The sequence below is a fragment of the Orcinus orca genome, chromosome 7, assembly GCF_937001465.1.
Source record: "Orcinus orca chromosome 7, mOrcOrc1.1, whole genome shotgun sequence".
NCBI lineage: Eukaryota > Metazoa > Chordata > Mammalia > Artiodactyla > Delphinidae > Orcinus > Orcinus orca.
Genome location: NC_064565.1, coordinates 68,901,242 through 68,924,951, shown reverse-complemented (window position 1 = coordinate 68,924,951; position 23,710 = coordinate 68,901,242). Strand labels below are relative to the sequence as shown.

The 23,710-nt window shown below is 38.9% G+C and overlaps 1 protein-coding gene across 1 annotated transcript in view; it reads left to right on the top strand.

Moving 5' to 3' along the window:
• Positions 1-23,710, top strand: part of CERKL (ceramide kinase like) — a 148,695-nt gene that overhangs the window by 115,489 nt on the left and 9,496 nt on the right. The window contains exons 4-11 of the mRNA XM_033423681.2: positions 5,016-5,079; positions 11,750-11,892; positions 17,393-17,467; positions 18,462-18,639; positions 18,719-18,778; positions 19,359-19,384; positions 19,480-19,588; positions 23,604-23,700. Of these exons, the coding sequence (XP_033279572.2) occupies positions 5,016-5,079; positions 11,750-11,892; positions 17,393-17,467; positions 18,462-18,639; positions 18,719-18,778; positions 19,359-19,384; positions 19,480-19,588; positions 23,604-23,700 (752 nt within the window). The remainder of the gene's footprint in view (positions 1-5,015; positions 5,080-11,749; positions 11,893-17,392; positions 17,468-18,461; positions 18,640-18,718; positions 18,779-19,358; positions 19,385-19,479; positions 19,589-23,603; positions 23,701-23,710) is intronic.

The following is a 23,710-nucleotide window of genomic DNA, read 5'->3' as shown; positions in this document are numbered from 1 at the left end:
AATTATGTAAGAAATTCTGTATGATGATGAATTCATTAAGAGAGAGTGCTGTATAAATGAGGCATGATGTAAAGATTATAGCTAGATGAATACATTATAATTTTTCTATACATTAAAAAAAATGAATAGCAAAACCCCCCACAAAAGAATCTGGTTAAAAAGTGCACAGATAACCTGAGTAGACATTTTTCCAAATAAGATATGCCTATAGCCAACTGGTACATAAACAGGTGCTCAGCATCACTAATCATCAGGGAAATGCAAATCAAATCACAAGGAGGTATCACCTCACGCCTGTCAGAATGGGTATTTTCAGGGCTTCCCTGGTGGCGCGGTGGTTGAGAGTCCGCCTGCCGATGAAGGGGACATGGGTTCGTGCCCCGGTCTGGGAAGATCCCACGTGCCGCGGAGCAGCTGGGCCTGTGAGCCATGGCCGCTGAGCCTGCACGTCCGGAGCCTGTGCTCTGCAACGGGAGAGGCCACAACAGTGAGAGGCCTGCATACAGAAGAAAAAAAAAGAAGAATGGGTATTTTCAAAAAGACCAGAAATAACAAGTGTCAGTGAGGATGTGGAGAAAAGGGAACCCTCGTGCATTGTTGGTGGGAATGTAAATTGGTGCAGCCACTATGGAGGCCCGTCAAAAAATTAAAAATAGAACTACCATATGATCCAGCAATTCCACACTTCTGGGTATTTATCCGAAGGAAACAAAAACACTAACTCAAAACAGATATCTGTGCCCCATATTGATTGCAGCATTATTTACAACAGCCAAGACGTGGAATCAACCTAAGTGTCCGTCAGTTGATGAATGGATACAGAAGATGTGGTGTGTGTGTGTGTGTGTGTGTGTGTGTGTGTGTGTGTGTGTGTATACATATATATATATATTTGCATGCCATACCACAGAGTACTCTTCAGCTATGAAAAGGAAGGAAATCCTGCCATCTGGGACAACATAAATGGACCTTGAGGACATTATGCTATGTGAAATGAGTCAGAGAAAGACAAATGTCATATGATCTCACTTATATGTGGAATATTATTAAAAAATTCCCCCAAAGAAACCAGAACATGTAGATTCAGAGAACAGATTTCCAGAGGTTGGGGGACAGGGTGTCAGAAGAACTGGAAGAACCTAAAAAAAAAGAGTTATTTATTCCTAATAACTTGATATGTGAATCAAATGGCATATGATACCATTTCTTTCTCTTCCTCTCAGAGCAGACTTTCAGAATTACACTGTTAAAGGTGTGAGAGGAATTTTGGACATCATAGATTCATACGATAATTCATAGAACGATAAAGTGAAAGAGTGAAGGCAGCAGAGAAATTAAACTGGAAAGAACTTTGGAGGCCATCTAGTTCATTTTCCCTCATGTGGTGGAGTGCAGTCACGTGACACTCTTGGTGGAAGAACACCCAGCCTCGGCCTGGGCACCTTGTGATGGAGTCAGTGTGTGCCGTTACTGGACAATACTGATGGATATTCTCAACTGGAGTTCAGGGTCATATTAGAAAAGAGCACCTCCTTTGTGCTAACTTACAAAAAGGTGCTCTTTCTTCTGGGCTGATGTAGCCCAAGGTCACCTCGCATGCTGAATAGGAGTACTGGCTGGATTGCAAACCTACCTGACCCTTTGCCAAATGCCTTTGTGCAAGACATAAACTGCAAGAACTTGTGAGCTGACGTTTGCCACCTTGTGACTTTCAGTGTTGACGTTATCTTTAGTAGTGATACAAAATAAATGAAATACGTGTCTTCCATGAGCTTTGAGGTATTTGAAAACAGATTTCATGTCTGCCCGTGATCTCTCTTGTTCAAGACAGGCAATTCCACCTCCTTCAGTCAATCTTGGTAGTAACAAAGCTGCTAGACCTTATCACGCTGATTATCATTATCGTGGTCAAAGACACTTCTCTGAACGTAGCCTTGATCTCTGCCAGCTCAGGGCCCATGGGAGTGCCTAGTCACCAGATAATTTTACCTCCTTTCTGACCCTGGGCAGAGTTGTCAAAAGAGTGGGGTTTATTTTCACTTTTTTTCCTCCTTCTAGAACCATGTGTTTAACTTTTGACACTTTTACCAAATCTTCTCTTTGAATTCTTTCCCTTTGGCTCTTTATATCTCTACTTGAAGCCCTCCATTCCCTGGAGATGCCTCTAATGGTTCCTGATCTCACAGAGCAGGAGGCTAGGTAACCTGATAAAACTGTTACAAAAGATGCTAGTACGCTGAGGCATTACTCACTTCCAGTTTTACCTACATTTTAATAAAAATCTGGATCGTAAATGTTCCATGAATCAGATCCAGCTAGAGAATTATGGGTGAAAAGTTCTTTTTATTATCCCTAGGATAATTGTGTATATATATGACCAATCCCATTTCTAATAATAGGATCTCAGGGAGTTGGAACTTTATCCCTGGGGACAATGAATAGTCATCAGTGGTGTTTATGTAGGGAAGAGATGTGGTTAAACATGTGCTTGAGAAAGGTCATTCTAGCTAGAGTGGGATAAATGTTAGAGGGAGACTGGAGGAGAGGCTGATGTAGTTTGCATATTAAAGATGGTGGTGACTAGGTTTAGGGCCTTGGCTTGAGGAATGTTGGATGCAGCCACATAAACTAAAAGACAGAAACCCCTGGCTTTGGGTATGGAGGGGTTTTGGAGAGTAAAAGAAAGGGATACTCTAGAAAGAAGACATTTTCTTATCCTGGGTAGTGGGGAGTGGATGATGGAACACACAAAAGAATAGTGTAACTGAAAGGCAGTATATTTGAAGGTGGAAATGACGGATTCTATTTTGAACTTATGAAGTTTGAAGTACCTAAGGGACAGGAAAGAAAATGACATCTCAGTACCTTATCCCATCATAGAATTTTATCACCAGACTAAGAAATGTTTCCTTACATTCAAATCAGAACTCATCTGATTTGACTTCAGCCTGTTTCCTCAACATTCAGTATCAACCTCAAGACATTTCCTCAGAAAGACAATATTGGAGGAAGGTAGTAATATTTAAACTGAAGGTTGGGGTGCATGGGGGATCCCAGCACAGTGAGAACTGTGTGTTCAAAGAGTTGTAAATGATAAAAACTCCAAATTTCCTATGTAAGAGGCGTGTCAGTCTCATTGGCAAAGGAAAGTAGTTGAAAGAAGAGGCCAGTAACTTTCTTTTGAAAGTGCAGCTGCCCAGCAGCCCCCTGTTGATGTCTTTGTGAAGTGGAGTGATCTGAATCTGGTTCTTTCTGCTTCCAGAGCCCAAAACACTGTCTAAACACACGTTTTGATTTCTTCTACTCCTTCCAACTAGTAGTTCAGATTACTCTCTATCCTTTTCCCCTATATTATTTTTCTTCATAATCACTTAATACTACTTTATATTGTACATTCATTGAAAAAAATTAGTGCGTATCCTCTGTCTCCAGAATGTAACCTCCCTGAGGCCAAGGACTTGATAAACTTTGTTCATTGTCCTAGTATATTGTGGTCAGGTTTCAGTCATCTTGTCCGTCTGTTGTTCCGGATCAGTCATCTTATTTAACTTTTACAATATCACTTAAAAAATTACTGTTCTTGGATAATTTGCATCAGTGTATAGTCACATTTCACCTGCAAGATGAAAGGAAGAAATAGACTATTATTTCAAAATTTCTCCTAAGTAAAAATAGCATTCAGCTACAAGATAATTTTAAGGCTAATTTTGTTTTGGATTTGAAAAGCTTTACCAAAGTAAGCTTTGGAATAAAAGCGAGACTTGATAAACTGATTCTCAGCATAAATATTTCTTCCTAATATCCTTAATTATTTTTAATGTGTGTTTGTAAGACACTTTATTATTTTGCTTTTTAAGGTTGCAACTACTTGCTGAAGTTATAGAAGAATGATCAGCACACAATCATTTACGATAACCTAAATTTATTTATATTAAATATTTCATTTTCTTGTAGCTTTCTTCTGAATAGAATTTAACAGAGAGAGGTTTTATTCATGTGAATGTTAACGGCATTTGAATAAGCTGTGGGAGAATTACAATGTAATGCTGCTGGATACAGAATGATTCTTTTAGGCACCAAGACTGATAATTTTTAACAATATCTAAAAGCATTGTAGGAAAAGCTTGAACCATGCTGGCCCCAGGGACAGACAGGCATGAAAGATTAATGTAATCTTGCATATAATGATGCACATTCTTACACAAAAACATCCATCTGCAGTGTCACGTCAGTCAGCAGAAATCTTTGATGGGTGGGTACAGCTGGGCTGTCTCTTCTGGCAAAGCTGCCCTAGAAAATGCTAAATGTGGTTGGGATGCTTGGTGCCATCTGCAGTGTGCCAGTTTATCCTGTCTTCTCTGGCATTTGCAACACCGCATAGGGCATCATGACTGTAGAGGCAGCAATAGGGAGTGACAGATTCATTTCCTCAGAGAATCTGGGCTCTGGTGGGCCTATGTGCCACCCTTCTTGGCGTTGGGTCTGTTATCCTTGGTGTTGGCTTTGCCTCACATTTTCACATCCAACTCCTCCTCTTTTTAGTCTAGCAGTTCCAGACACACATTCTTCTAGTATGTAAATCTTACACTAACCTTTCAACTAATTTATTCATGTAAGGTTGCCAAAGTGATTTAACATTGACTATTTGGTGCCAGCTAATATGCCTTATTTTCAAAATACTGCTGCTCCTAGGCTTCTGATTTAAAGGAAATGTGTCTTATTTAGGGAACACTAAACAGACAGGCACCAAGATAAATTATCTAATGGGATATCCCCAAATGACTTATGTAGTTGGAACAAATATATGACCCTCTTTTACATAAAGCTGTAAAACATAACAGGCAAGTAACACTTAATCCTCTTTCCCATGATTAAAATATAAATATTCAAGAATAAATGTTGTTTTACGACCTGACCATATGTTTAGCGTATTATTTTGCCAAACCAAGTTTAAAAGTGTAGATCATTTGTTTAAAACTTTCATCTTTTTCTGTGGTTTTTTTTTTTTCATATAGTAACAGAATATGAAGGGCATGCCGTGTCACTGCTAAAAGAATGTGAACTACAGGGATTTGATGGGTAGGTTGTATTATTAATCTATAAATGTCATATGGCTTATGTTATTAAATGTTTTCGTTAGTTTTTAGCCGCATATTTGAGACTTACAATTTTTAAATGTTTGTGATGTATGTAATTAGGCTGTAGTTCATTTGTATCTGTGTAATAACAGTGCTGATAATGTACCATGGCATAGTCATCCACCTTGCAGGATCGGGCATAGGAAAGCAAAAGGAGGGATATAAATGTAAGTACTGAGAAATCACAGCATATCACCTTATTCTTACCTAATGTATATACATTTGCCTCTGTAGTCCTTAATTCTTGGCTTTAACCCTGTGAGTATATAGAAAAGCATTGATGGAACATATTGTATTGATTGTGTGATATAACTATACTATGATCATTTTTTGCAAATTTATTGATAGTATTAATAGCTACCCACTGGTTAATTTGGATATGATTGACTGAGTGTAAATATTCTGTAAAAACAAATATGTATTTTTCAGGATGAAAAAATATGCTAATTTTACTTACCTTCTATAATTTAGTAGCTACCAAATAAGTATGTTATTCACAGTAGGCATTAGAAACTGTTGTTTGCAATACATTGCTGGTGTGTGTAGAAATTGTTCACTGGCATGCAAACATTAGAAACAAGGCAAGTGACATATACTTTAATTGACATTTTTAAAATTTAGGTGAATCAATTTGCTAAAGTGCTGAATTGATGTACAAGACTAAAAACATATCCTTTTAGGGAAGATTTTTTTTGCAAGGGTGGATATTTCAGAGTTTTAAAAGGTGGCAGGTATGTGAATTGTTTGTGTAACGTGGTAATGGGCAGGGGGGCAACAATACACTCACAATATCAGGAAGGACATTTGGGTTTTTCAACTGAAATGAAAGGCTTTGCTCTTCCCGAAAAATTATTAGAATGTGTTAGAGAGGAAAGTGCTGCAATCAGAATTAGTAGGGTTGTTTTTCAGAAGTGCTTAATATTTGTTGGTGTGAAAAGTATTATTGGATGAAGAAGAAAGTTTGGTAAGTAAAACATAATTTTTCAAAAAGGAATTTATATTTCTGAATTTTATTTTATTTTTTTATACAGCAGGTTCTTATTAGTCATCCATTTTATACACATCAGTGTATACATGTCAATCCCAATTGCCCAATTCATCACACCACCACCACCCCACCCCCCGCCACTTTCCCCCCTTGGTGTCCATACGTTTGTTCTCTACATCTGTGTCTCTATTTCTGCCCTGCAAACCAGTTCATCTGTACCATTTTTCTAGGTTCCACATATATGCTTTAATATACGATATTTGTTTTTCTCTTTCTGACTTACTTCACTCTGTATGACAGTCTCTAGATCCATCCACATCTCTACAAATGACCCAATTTCGTTCCTTTTTATGGCTGAGTAATATTCCATTGTGTATATGTACCACATCTTCCTTATCCATTCGTCTGTCGATGGGCATTTAGGTTGATTCCATGTCCTGGCTATTGTAAATAGTGCTGCAATGAACACTGGGATGCATGTGTCTTCTTGAATTATGGTTTTCTCTGGGTATATGCCCAGTAGTGGGATTGCTGGGTCGTACGGTAGTTCTATTTTTAGTTTTTTAAGGAACCTCCGTACTGTTCTCTGTAGTGACTGTATCAATTTACATTCCCACCGACAGTGCAAGAGGGTTCCCTTTTCTCCACACCCTCTTGAGCATTTGAATTTAATTGAGGGGAGCAAATCTAGATGGCAATGTTGTATAAATACTGAGCATGAAGAATATGAGGTAGGAGATTACTTCAGAGCTTTATACTTAGAGCTAGACAGATTGATTAATAGGCTACATTTAGGAAATTATCCTGCAAGTAGACAATTTAGGAAAAGTAATTGGGGGAATCATGCCTACCAGCTACCTACCTTAATATGCTGCATAGTCCTGAAGCACAGCTTGTGAGTATATAAGAGATGTTGCATTGCAAATAAGTCCTTGCTTCGAAATGTGATTATATAAATAATAAGAATAACAGGTATTTGTAGGTATTAGACCTGGTCTTGCCTGTCCACGTTATGAAATGTTCTGATAAATGTGGTATCTATAACTAAGTTCCATTGGTAATTAACTATGCAAGGATCAAGAAGAACTTTGCAGAATGATGAAAGACTATAGCTTAAGCACAACAAGTAATGTTTTTCTCTTTACCTGAACATACTTAATTCTTGTTTATTCCACATGGCAGGTGCTGTTATTTTGCAGTGTGGCAGTGCAAGATATATAGATCCTTTAGTTATTAACTACATTTTTTTAAACCAAGTAGTTTGGGCTAACCATTATGTCAATTGAGTTCCAGTGAGTTCACTGTTTCTAAACTCTATAGCAGGGGTCCCCACCCCCCCGGGCTGAGGACCGGTCCGGTCTGTGGCCTGTTAGGAACTGGGCCATATGGCAAGAGGTGAGCAGTGGGCAAAGGGAGTGCAGCTTCATCTGCCGCTTCCCATCCCCGCCATCGTTTGCATTACCACCTGAACCCATCCCACCTCCACCGCCCACCGTCCGTGGAAAAATTGTCTTCCACAGAACAGGTCCCTGGTGCCAGAAAGGTTGGGGACCGCTGCTCTACAGCATGCTGAATTAATTAGAACTTATAATAATTTAAAATTTCTATTGCAAGTTGTCTCATATTTCTAAGATCCTTTAAATAGCTTATTTATTTATTTATTTGAGCCCTGTCTTTCTAGTTAGGAGACGAAGTGGTGGTTGGGATAACTATCTTAATAAAATAGTAATTTTAAGTCACTCTACTTAGAATTACATAGAGAAGTATACATATGAGGAGAACAACGGAAACAGTTTCTGTAGGCACTTCCAAAGAACAATTCTCTAACAAGTAGAGTTGTTTGAAAGTGGAAGACACTACATTCATGAGTTCCCTGTTCCTGAATCTGTTCAAAGAGTGGCTATAGGAGGACTTTTTGAGAAATTGATACAAAAGACTCAAGGTCGGGATAAGGTAACCCCAGGATTCTATGGTATTTTGATGAAAGAGGAGCTCAACTTGAGTCTGAAGCATCTCTGCCTGACTCTAGTGGAGCTGTTGGTAGGGAGTGACTAGGAAATCATCTAAAGCTTTTTAGACACAGACCAGACAGAGAGTTTTAAGATCCAAGAGAAATTCTATGTATATTTTTCAGTAAAGCAAAATGATTAGTAAATAATGTTTAAGAAGATTATTTGTTAAGTTTTTGGAGTTTTTTTTAATGAGTTGCATATGTTTCTATGAAGACATATTGTGACATATTCCTAATGCCAACAGGAACAGTGTATCAGTTCTCATGACAGCTTGTGTGCAGCTCCAGTGTGTTCTAGCAAATACTCTCAGATTCACTGCTAGAGCTTGCAGGAGCGTCCGTTTCCATATTGACCCCTCTTTACACTGGGCATGAATAGGAAGTTTTGTAAAGGCAAAGAAAAGTGTAATATTGGGTGCATAGACTTGAAGCGGTAACAGCTGGATTTATGAATGTGAAAATTGTTAAGCTAATCTGTAGCTCTTATGCAATTATACATATACTAATATTTTCCTGTTTTATTTCACAGCATTTTTAAATTTTAATTTGTTGAATTATAGTTTTTTCCTTCTTTTAATTTCACGAGAATCTAGACATTATTTGGCTTGCACTAACATTTTATCACCACCATATCTGTATTACTAAATAAGGTTAAAAAAAAGTATCTCTTTTCAAAAAAATTTTTAAGTCAAAAATGCAATAATAAACATTTCAATAATGATATGGGTTGATAGACAAATACACAAACAGCAATTTAAAAATTTTCCTGTCACTTTTTAAAAAAGAGAAGTAAGATATTAGCCCCCAGTTGTACTTTTCTAGACAGAAAAGCTCTACTTTGGGTCATGGCAAGAAAGAGTTTGCTTATTCTGAAAACACAAGGTGTACCACTTGTAAAGGTTTATGTTTTAGGGTAGCTCTTAAGTGTGGTTAAATTAACTCATTATAAAAAGTTTATTTTTTGCCTTTTCTTGTAATATCTAGGCTCTTGTGTTATGTTTGTATTAAGCATATTCCCTAGGTTGAGTAACTATATCTTGAGATGATCTCAGTGATCTAGTAGTTGTCAAGATAAATAAATATATTCCTTTCTCACTTATTTAATTCCACAGTGATTCTACTGGTAAACTGATTTCCAAAATAATAAAACTCTCATAAGGCTATTTTCATTAGGTTTTATATATAAGAAAGGAGTCTAATATATCAAATAGTAGTGTAGTTTCTAAGGCCAAATTGTCTTGGTTCAAAATCTCATTCCATAGCTTACTATAGTATGACCTTGGAAAAGTCGCTTAATCTTTTTATGTCTTAGTTTCCTAATCTGTAAATTGGGAGTAAAAGTATCTATTGCATAGAGTTATTGTTCAAATTTAAAAAGTTAATACATGGAGAGTGCTGACAACAGTGTCTGGTACATAGTAATTGTTCACTAAATGTTACTTTATTGTTTATAATTATCACTTGTTATAGTTTCAAAATATTTAACACAGAATGTGTTATAAATTTATTTATTTATTTTTGGCTGTGTTGGGTCTTCGTTTCTGTGCGAGGGCTTTCTCTAGTTGCGGCGAGCGGGGGCCACTCTTCATCGCGGTGCGCGGGCCTCTCACTACCTTGGCCTCTCTTGTTGCAGAGCACAGGCTCCAGACGCGCAGGCTCAGTAGTTGTGGCTCACGGGCCCAGTTGCTCCGCGGCATGTGGGATCTTCCCAGACCAGGGCTCCAACCCGTGTCCCCTGCATTGGAAGGCAGACTCTCAACCACTGCGCCACCAGGGAAGCCCCAGAATGTGTTATGACAAAATTGCAAAGGTTTTGGTAGCAGAGCATGTTCATAGAAAGGCCATTTCTACTAACTCTAGCAATGAGTTAACATGTGCTATAACTGGATGCACGATTCCAGGGTTCAAGTGTTGACATACTATATGGAAGAGGCAAGTTCTTTGTACTAAGTTGGATGCTGTGTTGGAAGACTTTACGGGTCCCTTTTAGGCCGCGTACACCTCGGTTGGTAGACAGGCATGGAACTGAAAGTTATAATTAAGTTCACAGAACGTTTGGAAATCTGCTCATAGAGGTTTTTGAAATCATACAGATAAGGTTCAAATGAAACCTTGGCTTCCCCATATATAAGGATGAGGCTAACGCTTACTTTACAGAATTCTGGGAATTTAACAGAAAAGAGCCAATGTATTACCTGATGTGAAGTTGGTCCTCAGCAGGTATAATCACTCTTCTCTGAATCAGTGACCACACTGATGGCCCCTGGAATCAGTTCAGACAAAATAATACCCCCAGCCAAAAATGACCTGGGTCGTATCTCATATCCTGGAGTTTCTTCTAATTAGGATGGACCTGGATCGCCCAGGCTATGTGCAGCCCTAGTGCTGAACCCCACCTAGGTGCTGGGGCTGGAAGGCTGAGAGGTAGAAGGAGTTGATGCAAAAAGTATTCTCAGCCTCTGGATTCACCAACTTCTGGAGCTTCCTAAACTTAGGGAACCAGGACCCCCTGCTGATTATGGCCCACAGGCTGTTTTGTTTGGCACATACAGTTTTTAAATATATTGAATGCTAGTTGTGAGTAAATTAGGAGACTGTCCCCAAAATCAGGACCTGTGGCTTCCCTAGAGAAATCAGAAGATGTGGTCCTCTAAAGCCTACCTCCTGGATGACGGGAGTGGGCTGGTGCTGAGAAGCTGCCTGTTCTTTAGACTGAGCAGACTCTTCTGCTCCTGCTGGGCCTTGGAGGCCTTGGGGTGTGACACCTGCTCTCAGTAACACAAAATCTTTTCCTTTTGGGTAAATTGATGTGATTTTGATACTTAAGATTATTTTGCATCTTTTATTTTTTATTTTTTTTGCGGTACGCGGGCCTCTCACTGTCGTGGCCTCTCCCGTTGCGGAGCACAGGCTCCGGACGCGCAGACTCAGCGGCCATGGCTCACGGGCCCAGCCGCTCCGCGGCATGTGGGATCTTCCCGGACCAGGGCACGAACCTGCCATATCGCAGTAATGTCCAGGAGATGAAAACTAGTTCAGGTTTGCAATTAACATTTACATACTAATGATAATTAGCAGTTCCTTAAATTAAAGCCTCATATTTTACATGGTTTTTATTGCTGTCTGTCTTTTCAGAGCTATATTGAAAATGAGCAGGAGTTTATGACTTTGGCTTGTGTTAGTTAAATGAATTGCAACGACTATTATTAACATAAACAAGATGAGGATAATATGCTTTGGGATATTAACAGAGCAAAATTCAGGTCAGATGTGAATTAACATGTTCAAGTGTTTAATGCCTCTTAACCCATTTAAAAATATTTTGCCTACGGGGTATCATCTAGGTATGATATTTGTGAAGTAAACTTTATCAGAGCAGTGCTAATGTCTTCTTATCCATTGACACATGTTGAAGTGTTTGAAGGTGTGAGTAATCACACACACAGAATATATAAAATTAATATTGGGTTGGCCAAAAAGTTCGTTCGGGTTTTTCCATAAGATGTTACGAAAACTTTTTGGCCAACCCAATATTTTAAAGTCAAAATTTCACGAATTATCACCAATTGTTTTGATGTTGTTCATTCTTTGACTTAATTTCTTCTTTTCTAGTGTGGTCTGTGTTGGTGGAGATGGATCTGCCAGTGAAGTAGCCCATGCTTTGCTTCTTAGTGCCCAGAAGAACGCCGGGGTGGAAACAGACAGCATCCTGACTCCTGTCCGAGCCCAGCTTCCACTTGGTGTGATACCAACAGGCAAGGGAGGGGCCATGGGTTTGCCAAATGGAACCCCTCGCCTATCTTCCCCTGGTTTACTTCCTAACCTAGGCAGTGTCACACAGAGTTAAACGCGCAGACTTTGAGTTTGAAAGACCCACGCTTGGCATCTCCACTAGCACATGTGAGACTCTGGCCAAGTTATTTAATTTCTTTGAGCCTTATTTTTCTAACTCATAAAAGAGAGATAACACACATGACACTCACTTTATTACAAGGTTATTATAGTATTAAATTAGATAGTATACGTGCAGGGTTTAATACATAGTTAAGCAAACAATAAATGGGACCGTTATTCTACCTTCCCACATAAAGGTCTAATGATCACACAGTCCCAGATGTGAAATTTTGAAACAGGGCCATTCCAGTCAAGCTGTTTATAATTTCTTGGGGGGGTAAAATGTGGTAACTCAATTCCCGTAGTTGAAGTGTAAACAGATAAGCTTGAATATGCCAAAAGGATTCATCCTGACTGCGGTATCTCCAGCAGCTAGAACAGAATGTGATACAGTGAACACTCAGTAAAGTCTAAGTGAATAAATGGAAAGAAGACATTACAGAGCAAGTAACACTTGAATTGCACCTAAAAATAGGTATGACAATTTTTTTTCTGGCCTGAAAGATGGGAATGAGTTATTTTCTTGGCTACAAAAATAATAAATGGCAAGGCAAAATCCAGGAATGTTGAGGAATAGAAAACAGGCCATTTGTTTCGTAGTACTGGTGTCAAAACAGGTCCACATCATGGTGGCTCCTGGATGCCACAGGAAGGGGTCTGAATTGCAGTTGATGATCAGTAGGGAACAATGGGAGGTTTAGAGCAAGGGAGCAACCTGCTGGGAGCCTGTTCTAGGAAGATTCCTGATTAGGGGAAGGGAGGAAAAGGAAGTGGAGGTCAGAGCCAGGGAGAGCAGCCAGAGCAACACTGGGATCCAGAGAAGACAAAAGTATCTTTTGCAGGTTTATTATGTGAGTCCCTCCTCTCAAATTATTATTGAAACAAACAGTAGTGAAGGAAAGTGACTTTTTTTTTCACTTTAGAACATCACATGTTATTATCTCTACAAGAAAAGCGGAAACAATTACAGTTGACCCTTGAACAATTTACAGTTGGCCCTCCTTTCCTCTGCATCCTCGAATTCAACCATCCGGGGACCATGAAGTACTGTAGTAATTACAGCTGAAAAATATCCATGTCTAAGTGGACCCACTCAGTTCAAACCTGTGTTCAAGGGTCAACTGTATTCTTTCCTATGAAATAGAAGACACGTTGGTTACACATGGTTGAAAAAAAGCAACATTCTATCCATTTGATGACCAGAGTCATTTGGTATGTATTTCAGTATATTTAGTATTGTTAATTGACAAAGAGCAAAAGACACACCAATGCCCTTCTAGATAAAAAAAGTCTTTCATAAAAATAAAAATTTAAAAGGAGAGGGATATTGGGATATATCCTGATGATTGTAAAAACCTGTTAAGAAAAATCTGTGAGAAAGACCCCCTTAGGTACAAGAGAACAAAATGCATCAACTCAAAACGATGCATTTGGGCTGCACTTTGACCTTTCTGTGTCACTTTAGAAGTGCCGTCTGTAATGGTGGAAATTTCCCAACATTTCCTTCTGTACAGAGTGGATGTGCTTAGGTCACTGTTTCTCTTCCTTAGTACTTACACCCCTGAAGTCACTCATTCACTGCTCTGCATCAAAAGTGGAAAGATGGGTGTCCCCATGGATCTTCATTTGACATAAAGTGAATAGCTAGCTAGAAAAACTGGTGGTTATGCTTACATTTTTAATATGTAACTCAGATGTTATAAAGGAACAGCATTGAGTTTTATTATCATTATACTTTTTAAGCATATTTCTGATTTTGAAAGCATTTTTTAGATACAGTGGATATGTAGAAATGCCATTGGAACACTTTTTGTTTAGAAGATACATCCTGTTGCCAAAACTTTAGTGGTTGTATAGAGTTCTAGCTTGTGGATTCCATCTAATAGGAGGAGGAAGTCATGTGCAGGATGTATTTAATATGAGGACTCTATGTCTGGTCAGGGCTTTGATAATGAATGGGAACACGAGCTAGGCAGGAAGTTTCTAAGCTAACGCAGAAGAGAGTCTGCCTTTGAAGCCATTTGCCTCCTGGAGAGAGACACCCAGAGGGAGAGTGTTTAGTAAATTACTCCACTGAGCCAACAGACTAAGCCGCTGAATTATGGTCAGACTCAGATGGATCAGATGTGGGGAAGCCTGTATTTGAACTGCTGGCCATTAGCAACGGTGTTTGTTGCTATGGGAACTGGTGCTAAGGAACTATACAGAGAGATTCCGATTAAGGGGATGAGGGGGAGGATAGGGAAAAAAGCCAGAGAGGACATAAAAATAAAAAAGCAATCCAGTTGTTGTAAAACAAGGCTCAATCCACATACTGATGACTGGGAACCATATATTTCTATAGCATTCACATAAATAAATTCATGCTTTCCAATTAATTTGAGGAGAATAAAATATTGCCAAGGGACTGTTAATTTCTGTGATATTTCAGGCAAAGAACCAAAGTGTAGGTGCAGTTTTCATGAGAATTTTAGATATGCTTGACTAGGAAGTCATTACATCACATTTATCTGTTTGGATGTGGGAGACATTAATGGCCTTATGAATATTCATGATGTCTGGTTAATTAAGTTAATTGTTCTGCAGAAGTGCTTGCACTTCCAAGGACAATTTTTTTTTCTTTTTGCCTCTGTAGTTTCTGCCTGGTTCTTCTACCAGTCATGCTTTACATGAGCTGCTACTTCTGTCCTTACTCATTGGATGTGGCACATTTTAGCAGGTTTGGGGTGGCGGTGGTGAGCAGAGTTGCTGGTAGTGTTAAGAAAAATAACTTTTCAGGCTAATTAAAATGTTTACCTTGAGGTAGAACATTTATAGCTTTTGTGAGAATGCTAAAATTACATAGTTTTTATTTATGTGAGCAGCATGTTCTTTTGGCATGTAGATCTATCTTTTTGGTTGGATCCCATTTTGTTTCTGGAAATTGTACTCTTTTAGATTATTCAAACAAAAATATGGAGCAATCTATAGTTTTATAATTTTACATCTACTTTCTTCATGAACTTTCCTTTTAAATTCAGAGTGTTAAAAACGTTCTTAAGGATTAAGGTACAGGTCAAGCAGAGTAGAAGATGACTGAGATGATTTTCTGATTTCTGGTCGTGTCTGTCATCACTGCCAAGTTCAGTGGAGTTAAAGAAAAGTGGCAAAGTTGCAAAGCCTGAGAAGACATAGAAATAAAAAAGCAATGTCTAGCATTCTAAGAGGATTTGTACTTTGGCATACTTAGCATACTTCAAACTCACAGGGAATGAATGGTCTTTATTTTCTTGAGCCATGATATGTGTCATTCTCTATTGCACATGACAACATTACATTTTGTTTTTTAATAGTCTTTCTAGAGGAATGCTTTTATGGTCTACTCTTAATTAACCATGGTAATGGAGGAAATGTGTTTCATGGAGTACTGTAATCCATCGATAATCTTAAATATCTCACTCTAATTATGCGGCCTCCTCCAAAACCTTTACCATAAATCCGATTGGGAAGCAAAATTGATTTCTTTTTGCTTTTTCCCCCCACCCATTCCAAGTTAATTAGTATTAGACAGCCAAAGGGCAGGCCGTAGAGGGTCAAAGAATAATTGGAAAAACCTAGGTAATTGACTCCTGGTAAAGATCCACTGAGGAACCGGTTTCTGGATCACTTTTTCTCAGACCTTAGGGTGCATACAAATCACCTGGAGAACTTGCTAAGACATGGGCACGGGGGCCCCACTCCCAGCTACTCCCTTTCCATTGGTTGGAGGTGGAACCCAGAAATTTCCCGTTTTTGGTTTTTTTTTTTTTGCGGTACGCGGGCCTCTCACTGTCGTGGCCTCTCCCGTTGCGGAGCACAGGCTCCGGACGCGCAGACTCAGCAGCCGTGGCTCACGGGCCCAGCCGCTCCGCGACATGTGGGATCTTCCCGGACCGGGACACGAACCCGTGTCCCCTGCATCGGCAGGCAGACTCTCAACCACTGCGCCACCAGGGAAGCCCCAGAAATTTCCCTTTTTAACAAGCTCGCAAGTAATGTTGATGCTGCTGATCCTCGAACCATACGTTCTGGAGGAGGGCCTCTCCATATGCATAACCTGAGGATCTTATAAAATGCAGACTATGCCTCCTTAGGTCTGGAGTGGGGCCTGAGAGTCAAGAGTGTAATAAACACGGAGGTGTGGCCATTGCTGCTGGGCTGTGGGACATATTCTGAGTAACAAGGGTCAGAACATAAACTACTGTTTGATGAATCAGTTAAAACCAGTTTACCAATTGGTTAAGGGGGACATTTCTTTGCATTGGTTTCACTAGAGGTCTGGAAATCATGAATGCTTAGATAGGTACCTCACGATGACTATTGTTTTAATGACAGTCTTGCTTGATAATGGCTTCATTGACTCAGCTTCTCCAGATGAGCAGCCCAAGCATAATACATCTGTTCAAAGTGACACAAACCGAAGGGATTACATATGACCACACAGGAAAAGTCCTGATTAGCTAGCCTTTGCATTGATAGCGATTGTACACAGTACATCCATGCTTTCACAGTTCTTGGCTGTTACTGGACTTAAGTCAAGAAAAATGTAGCTTCTTAATTTTAAATGCTTTTTACCTCCTGGGAATGGCAGTGGCTAGCTGGTATTTTCCCCTTCGAAACCAGGCCTTTACCCGAAGATCTCAGACACACACAAATGTTACAGGGGCCTGACTTGAGAAAGCTCTTTCTCTTTGTAGGCTGGTGGGAAAAATTCATGTGGATCTTAAATAATCTTAGTGATTATGGAAAACAGAAACCTATAATGTCTCAATACAGATTCTCAAACTATGGCAAATACCATGGGATGAAGAGTTTTCTTCATCTGGGGTACCATTTTTCAGATAATAGAAGGGATCTCCATTTGGTTGAGAGCTTTAAAATGTATTTAAAGCATATCTTTTGTACTTTATAGTGATTTTATACTTTTTTCTTAGTTATTATTTGGCTTTTTTGTGTTTATGCATTTGTCTGCTTTCCAGAGCCATCCTTCTGCTGTTGGTGCGCATTTTGGTAAAGAAGCCCGTTTATTAAAGTTGAATGGAGCAGATTTTGATATAACTAGCACTTTTTCAGGTAGAAAACAGACATTCATGATGGAAGAAGCTGTGAGCAAGTAGATACTATAACTTGTTTCCTAATTTTTAAGTTATTTAAAGATTAAATAATAATTGAGTAGCCATTCAGTGTGCATCTATGATGTGAACAAAAACTTATACACTTATACACTTCCACTTAATTTTTCATTTGAACATTACATAGTGACATCTCTATAAAGTAGGAGCAAATGGTTAATTTAAAATGTTTGCTATACTGATCATACATGTTTTAAATTTGATTTGGCAGGATCTACTAATGTATTGGCACATTCTCTTCATGGAATTTCTCATGTGGTAACTGCAACTTTGCACATTATAATGGGTAAGAATTCTTCCAAAGAAGTTTATGTTTTATAAGGAAGTTTCTATTTATATAAGGAAGGCTATTTTATATCCTTCAGGCTTGTCTAAGACAGATTCTTTATCTCTCAAAGCAGGGAAATGTCTGACTAAAAACCAAAAGTCAGTTAGGCAAAGCTTCACTATTGTGACTGCTGATTTTTTCAGAATACAGGTGCTCTAAAGAGTAGTAAGTGAAGTTTTACTATAATCTTGATAGAAAATAATAGAATAATGTTCAAGATCACAATTTGATAACCAGGTCAAGAAAATCCATGCATACTGATGAAATATATCAGGTACTGTTGTTTGACTACCAAAACTCTAGGACTAGTTATTAAAAGAAAAAAAAAAGCACAAGAAAAAAACTTTTAGCCAGTGTACTTCCACTAGACCTTTTATTATCTCAACTGATGTAAAGCATGTAAGCTCTAACAAATGCAAATCTGTTAAATCTGAGTTTACTCTGCACATGTACTTCAACTTCACTTCCTCAGCCATGCTTTGTTTAAAATAGCAGTAAGCTGCAACATTTACCACTTTGTGTCTCTTCCCTTGGTACCTGAAAACGTTATAAATGGGGCTTCCCTGGTGGCGCAGTGGTTGAGAGTCCGCCTGCTGATGCAGGGGACACAGGTTCGTGCCCCGGTCCGGGAAGATCCCACATGCCGTGGAGCGGCTGGGCCCGTGAGCCATGGCCGCTGAGCCTGCGCATCCAGAGCCTGTGCTCCGCAACGGGAGAGGCCACAACAGTGAGAGGCCCGTGTACCGCAAAAAAAAAAAAAAAAAAAGTTATAAATGGCAATTGCAGTAATTGTAGGTAGTGAGAGTGGAAGAGAAAAATAGGATATTATGGTATAAAGTAGCCTGACATTTTCTTCTTCTCTGAGTAAATAACTGTGCTCTCCTATGTTTGCCATTTTGACACCTGGCTCTACTTACTTGCTGACTGACTAATACTCAATATAACATTCAAGGGCACATACAACCGGTCGATGTCTGCACCTTCAGCACCACTGGCAAGTTTCTTCGCTTTGGGTTCTCAGCTATGTTTGGCTTTGGTGGAAGAGCTTTGGCTCTGGCAGAAAAACATCGATGGATGTCCCCTAACCAACGTATGGATTTTGCTGTCATTAAGGCACTGGCAAAACTTAAGTAAGTCTTTTTTTCTTAACCCCCAAATTTCATATCCCAGAGTCAATGAGTGCTAATAACAAATTTCATTATATTTTAGGCCAGAGGAATGTGAAATATCATTTTTACCAGTTAACGACCCTCAGGATTTAGGAGAAAGGTAAGTGAACAGCTCAAAGTAATACAGGAGTCTGCATCTTTCTTTGAAGCATAAAACTGTTTGATATAAACAGTTTATTAGACTTGTGATCTTTGGTTGTTCTTCTATCGTATTAGTGAAGAATATAGAATCATGGGGTCCTACAGATGCTATTAGGCCACGTAGTTCGGCATCTGTCTTCAGAAACAACTATTCACTCCATCCATCCATCCATCCGTCCATTCAATATCTGTTTATTAAAGTACCTGCTGTATGCCGGACACCTTGGATAAAATATGCCTACAAACAAACGAACAAAATCCATAGTTTCTGCCCTCATGAGAATTTCTAATGTGGAACAAAAATATTACTCAAAGCCACACAAAGGAAGTGCTCTAGTCTTAAAAGAAATTTTGAAAATCATTGTTACTGATGAATCAATGAATCAACAACTAATGCAGTGACAGAATTGTTCACATATTTTTACTTACTGCTGAATCTAATATATATAATGTTGGGTTCTCTAATCATCTCATGTTTAATAGATGCTATTTTTTCGTGTGTGATGTGATGTTTCTTTGTCTTGTTTTCTTACTTTTAGGAGGGCACAGGGATCTCTGAAATCTGGTGAGTATGAAGTTACCTCCTTGAGAACTGAGCAGGGCTCTATTGACATTTTGATCTGGTGGGGGAAAGTAACCAATCCCTTCCATTACCTTTAGACTGTAATGATCAGTGGCAAATGATCCAGGGTCAGTTCTTGAATGTCAGCATTATGGCAATTCCATGCCTGTGTTCAGTGGCACCTAGAGGCTTGGCACCTAATACCAGGTTAGTAAGCGTTTTTATTGAATCATTGATACTTTTCATTCATTCATTTATTTATTTTTGGCTGAGTTGGGTCTTTGTTGCTGCGCACGGGCTTTGTCTAGTTGCGGTGAGCGGGGGCTACTCTTCGTTGGGGTGGGCAGGCTTCTCATTGTGGTGGCTTCTCTTGTATGCAGGCTTCAGCAGTTGTGGCTCGTGGGCTCTAGAGTGCAGTCTCAGTAGTTGTGGTGCACGGGCTTAGTTGCTCTGCAGCATGTGGGATCTTCCCGGGCCAGGGCTCGAACCCGTGTCCCCTGCATTGATAGGCGGATTCTTAACCACTGTGCCACCAGGGAAGCCCCATTGAAACTTTTCTATAAACCACATTTATCTTTCAGAATACCCTGCTAACTCTTGGCTAACTAGAATATTATCAAGAGGTCATTTCTGAGTTGATTTTAAGGGATTTGTCTTCAGAGTAGGCTGAGAGTAACTGTTATGCTGGAAAAATGATAATTTACTTTGATTTTTTAATATCACTGAGGCTAAAATAATATTCCTTGGGTTTTATTGACATCATCTTATTGTGTTATTTTATGTCTACTTTGCTTTATTTATTTATTTACCAGTCATTGAGAATATTATATTTAATTCTGGTATTCCTTATGCACACCTCTGCCTTTCGATTTTAGTGCAGACGTATACAACCTTAGCAGGAATAGCATGTATGTGTGTATGATACTTTTAGTCAAAGGAAACATTTTAGTTATATTTAGTGTGAATTGTGGTACATTGGAATCTACTGCCCACATTTTCATGAGACATTTTATATATCATTTTATCCACAAGCTATAGCTATTCCATCTCTTGCACATCCTTTTCATGTAGTTGTCCATCATTGGTCTGAAAATATATTTCTCTTGCGTTTCTGTAGAGCATAGAAGAAAGGTGATGAATGTTGCATAATGTCGTCACCGCTAGATTTTCCCCAGAAGTGGAATAAAAGAATGACTTATGTATGTACTTTGGCAATTCATAACATCATTTTAATGATTAGTCTCAACTTCCCTGCAAAATATTTAATCTGAAGGATTAACAATTGGTAAAGGGATTGATTTAAAATGTTTTCCTTGGCAATTGATAGGAAGGTAAGAAAGAGGGAAATATCCAAAGTTAGAGAAGAAGAGAAACTTTTTTTTTTTTTTTTTTTTTTTTGCGGTACGTGGCCTCTCACTGTTGTGGCCTCTCCCGTTGTGGAGCACAGGCTCCGGACGCGCAGGCTCAGCCGCCGTGGCTCACGGGCCCAGCTGCTCTGCGGCATGTGGGATCTTCCCAGACTGGGGCACGAACCTGTGTCCCCTGCATCGGCAGGCAGACTCTCAACCACTGCGCCACCAGGGAAGCCCGAGAAACTATTTTAAAAATCAGATGTCAGAGTCTCATTAATTATCTCTAGTGCTGGAGCTTGTGTGGTTTAGAAATTGAGGCTGATTGTTTCCTCCCCATACCCTCAGAAACCCTAGATAGCTGTGCATCTCCCTAGTGTAGTTTCCCCCATGAAAAGTGAAGATCTGGCTGGCTGACTAGAGCTACATTCTCCAGGACTCCACACAATGCTGCTCTAGCCCTACGCCATCTCTGACTCTCGTGTTTGCTCGAGGACCTTCGTGGGAAGTAGTACTGCTCTCCTGGGAGCAGTCGATTCATGCCTCCTTCAAGCTGCTCCAGTCATTTTCCAGCTGGCCTGGAATTCCACTGCTTACTCTCCAGGTTCCATCTGCACTGATGAATTTTTCAGAGGAGGATGATTAGTTAGAGATGTCTTCTGTGGATTGTAAGCAAACATGCCATTTTTTTAAAGGCCTTTACATCAGAGCCTCAGCTGACCAAGGTATTCAAAAATTTAGCTTCTGGATGATTCAGCGAAATTGCAAAGGAGTTTCAACTTCCACCTTTATTTATTTTTTCACAGGAAAGTATAATTTACTTCAAAATACCTCAGTGTGAGTTGCTGATAGGAACTAATTTTTTTATATTCGAATTTTTCTAAGATTATATGCATTAATGTATGGAAAATATTTAGAACAGTGCCAGGCACATAGCTTGTGTTTCAGTTACTAATAAGTATTGAAACGTAGACACGTGAAATGCTTTTCATGTTTACCAGTAAATTTACTAAGTAATTAAAAAAAATCAAGAATGCACAAAACACTAATGTTTTGGTACTATTTTTTTTTTTACGTCTTTATTGGAGTATAATTGCTTTACAATGGTGTGTTAGTTTCTGCTTTATAACAAAGTGAATCAGTTATACATATGTTCCCATATCTCTTCCCTCTTGCGTCTCCCTCCCTCCCACCCTCCCTATCCCACCCCTCTAGGTGGTCACAAAGCACAGAGCTGATCTCCCTGTGTTATACAGCTGCTTCCCACTAGCTGTCTATTTTACATTTGGTAGTGTATATATGTCCATGCCACTCTCTCACTTTGTCACAGATTACCCTTCCCACTCCCCATATCCTCAAGTCCATTCTTTAGTAGGTCTGCATCTTTATTCCTGTCTTACCCCTAGGCTCTTCATGACATTTTTTTCCCTTAGATTCCATATGTATGTGTTAGCATACAGTATTTGTTCTTTCTCTTTCTGACTTACTTCACTGTGTATGACAGACTCTAAGTCCATCCACCTCACTACAAATAACTCATTTTTATTTCTTTTTATGGCTGAGTAATATTCCATTGTATATATGTGCCACATCTTCTTTATCCATTCATCTGTCGATGGACACTTAGGTTGCTTCCATGTCCTGGCTATTGTAAATAGAGCTGCAGTGAACATTTTGGTACATGACTCTTTTTGAAATATGGTTTTCTCAGGGTATATGCCCAGTAGTGGGATTGCTGGGTCATATGGTAGTTCTATTTGTAGTTTTTAAAGGAACCTCCATACTGTTCTCCGTAGTGGCTGTACCAATTCACATTCCCACCAGCAGTGTAAGAGTGTTCCCTTTTCTCCACACGCTCGCCAGCATTTATTGTTTCTAGATTTTTTGATGTTTTTGTACTATTTATTACCAGTTGGGAAGAGGTGACATAATGCGTAAAAGGAATGGTGGACCCTGGATTAAGCGCTCTGGTTCCAGTGATTATTTTGTTTTTCTCTGTCTTTGAACCAATCACTTAAACTTCGGGGCTTCTTTTCCTTCTACATAAACTGAGTGAATGACTGGGTAATCTCCAAGGTCCCTTACAGCTCTAACCTGAGCTTCCATAAGATTTAAAGAGCTCTTTTTTATGTCGTCATTGTTATTCTTGGAATAACTTTATATTTGCACTGAAACTGAGCCTAGAAGTCATTTGCGCATATTTCTGCAAACTGCCTTCTAAAGCTAGATGCATCTGTGAGTGGCTTTTTGGCACTAAATCACACCTCTAAATTTGCAGCCTCTTATATTGAACTGAAGAGTTATGCAAGATTAAAATGTTCAGTCATTTAACTGAACATGTGTGGTAGCATTTGTTCACTCCAGTTCATCCATCCAAGAGCCTCTGATTTATTTGGTTTCCTATGTCACTTAGACCTGCCCATAAATAAATATTTAAATCACACTTTAGATTTTAAAAAGTGTTGAACTAGTTGTTAGACCATTTGTATTTATTAACTATCGTACAACACATCTTTAAAAAAATACATGGTTTCACACTTAGAATCCCTAAGTAAGTACATTGGATTTCAAATTATGTCTTGATATGTGAATAGGATGCATGATGATTCATTTTTTAAGAAGTGCTTGGTGTCAGTGCTTGGTGAGAAGGAAATCAGTTGTTTAATAAAACTAATTTGAAAGGCTGTTTCATTTAAAAGACAGCACAGCAAGATATGATTTAATAATTTTAGGTAAATTTAATGTGATGGTGATTTATTTACTTGCCTATAACTTCTAGTAAACATTATTTGTTAGGAGGAATGATACAGAGTAGTTTCTGATGTACTGTCTTAATAAATATTTTAATGTTAAATACAAATATTTAATTTCAGATTAAATAATGGAAGCATGGCTCTTATAATTTCACGAAACACTTCTCGACCAGAATTTATAAAACACCTGAAAAGATATGCAAGTGTTAAAAACCAGGTACAGTAAA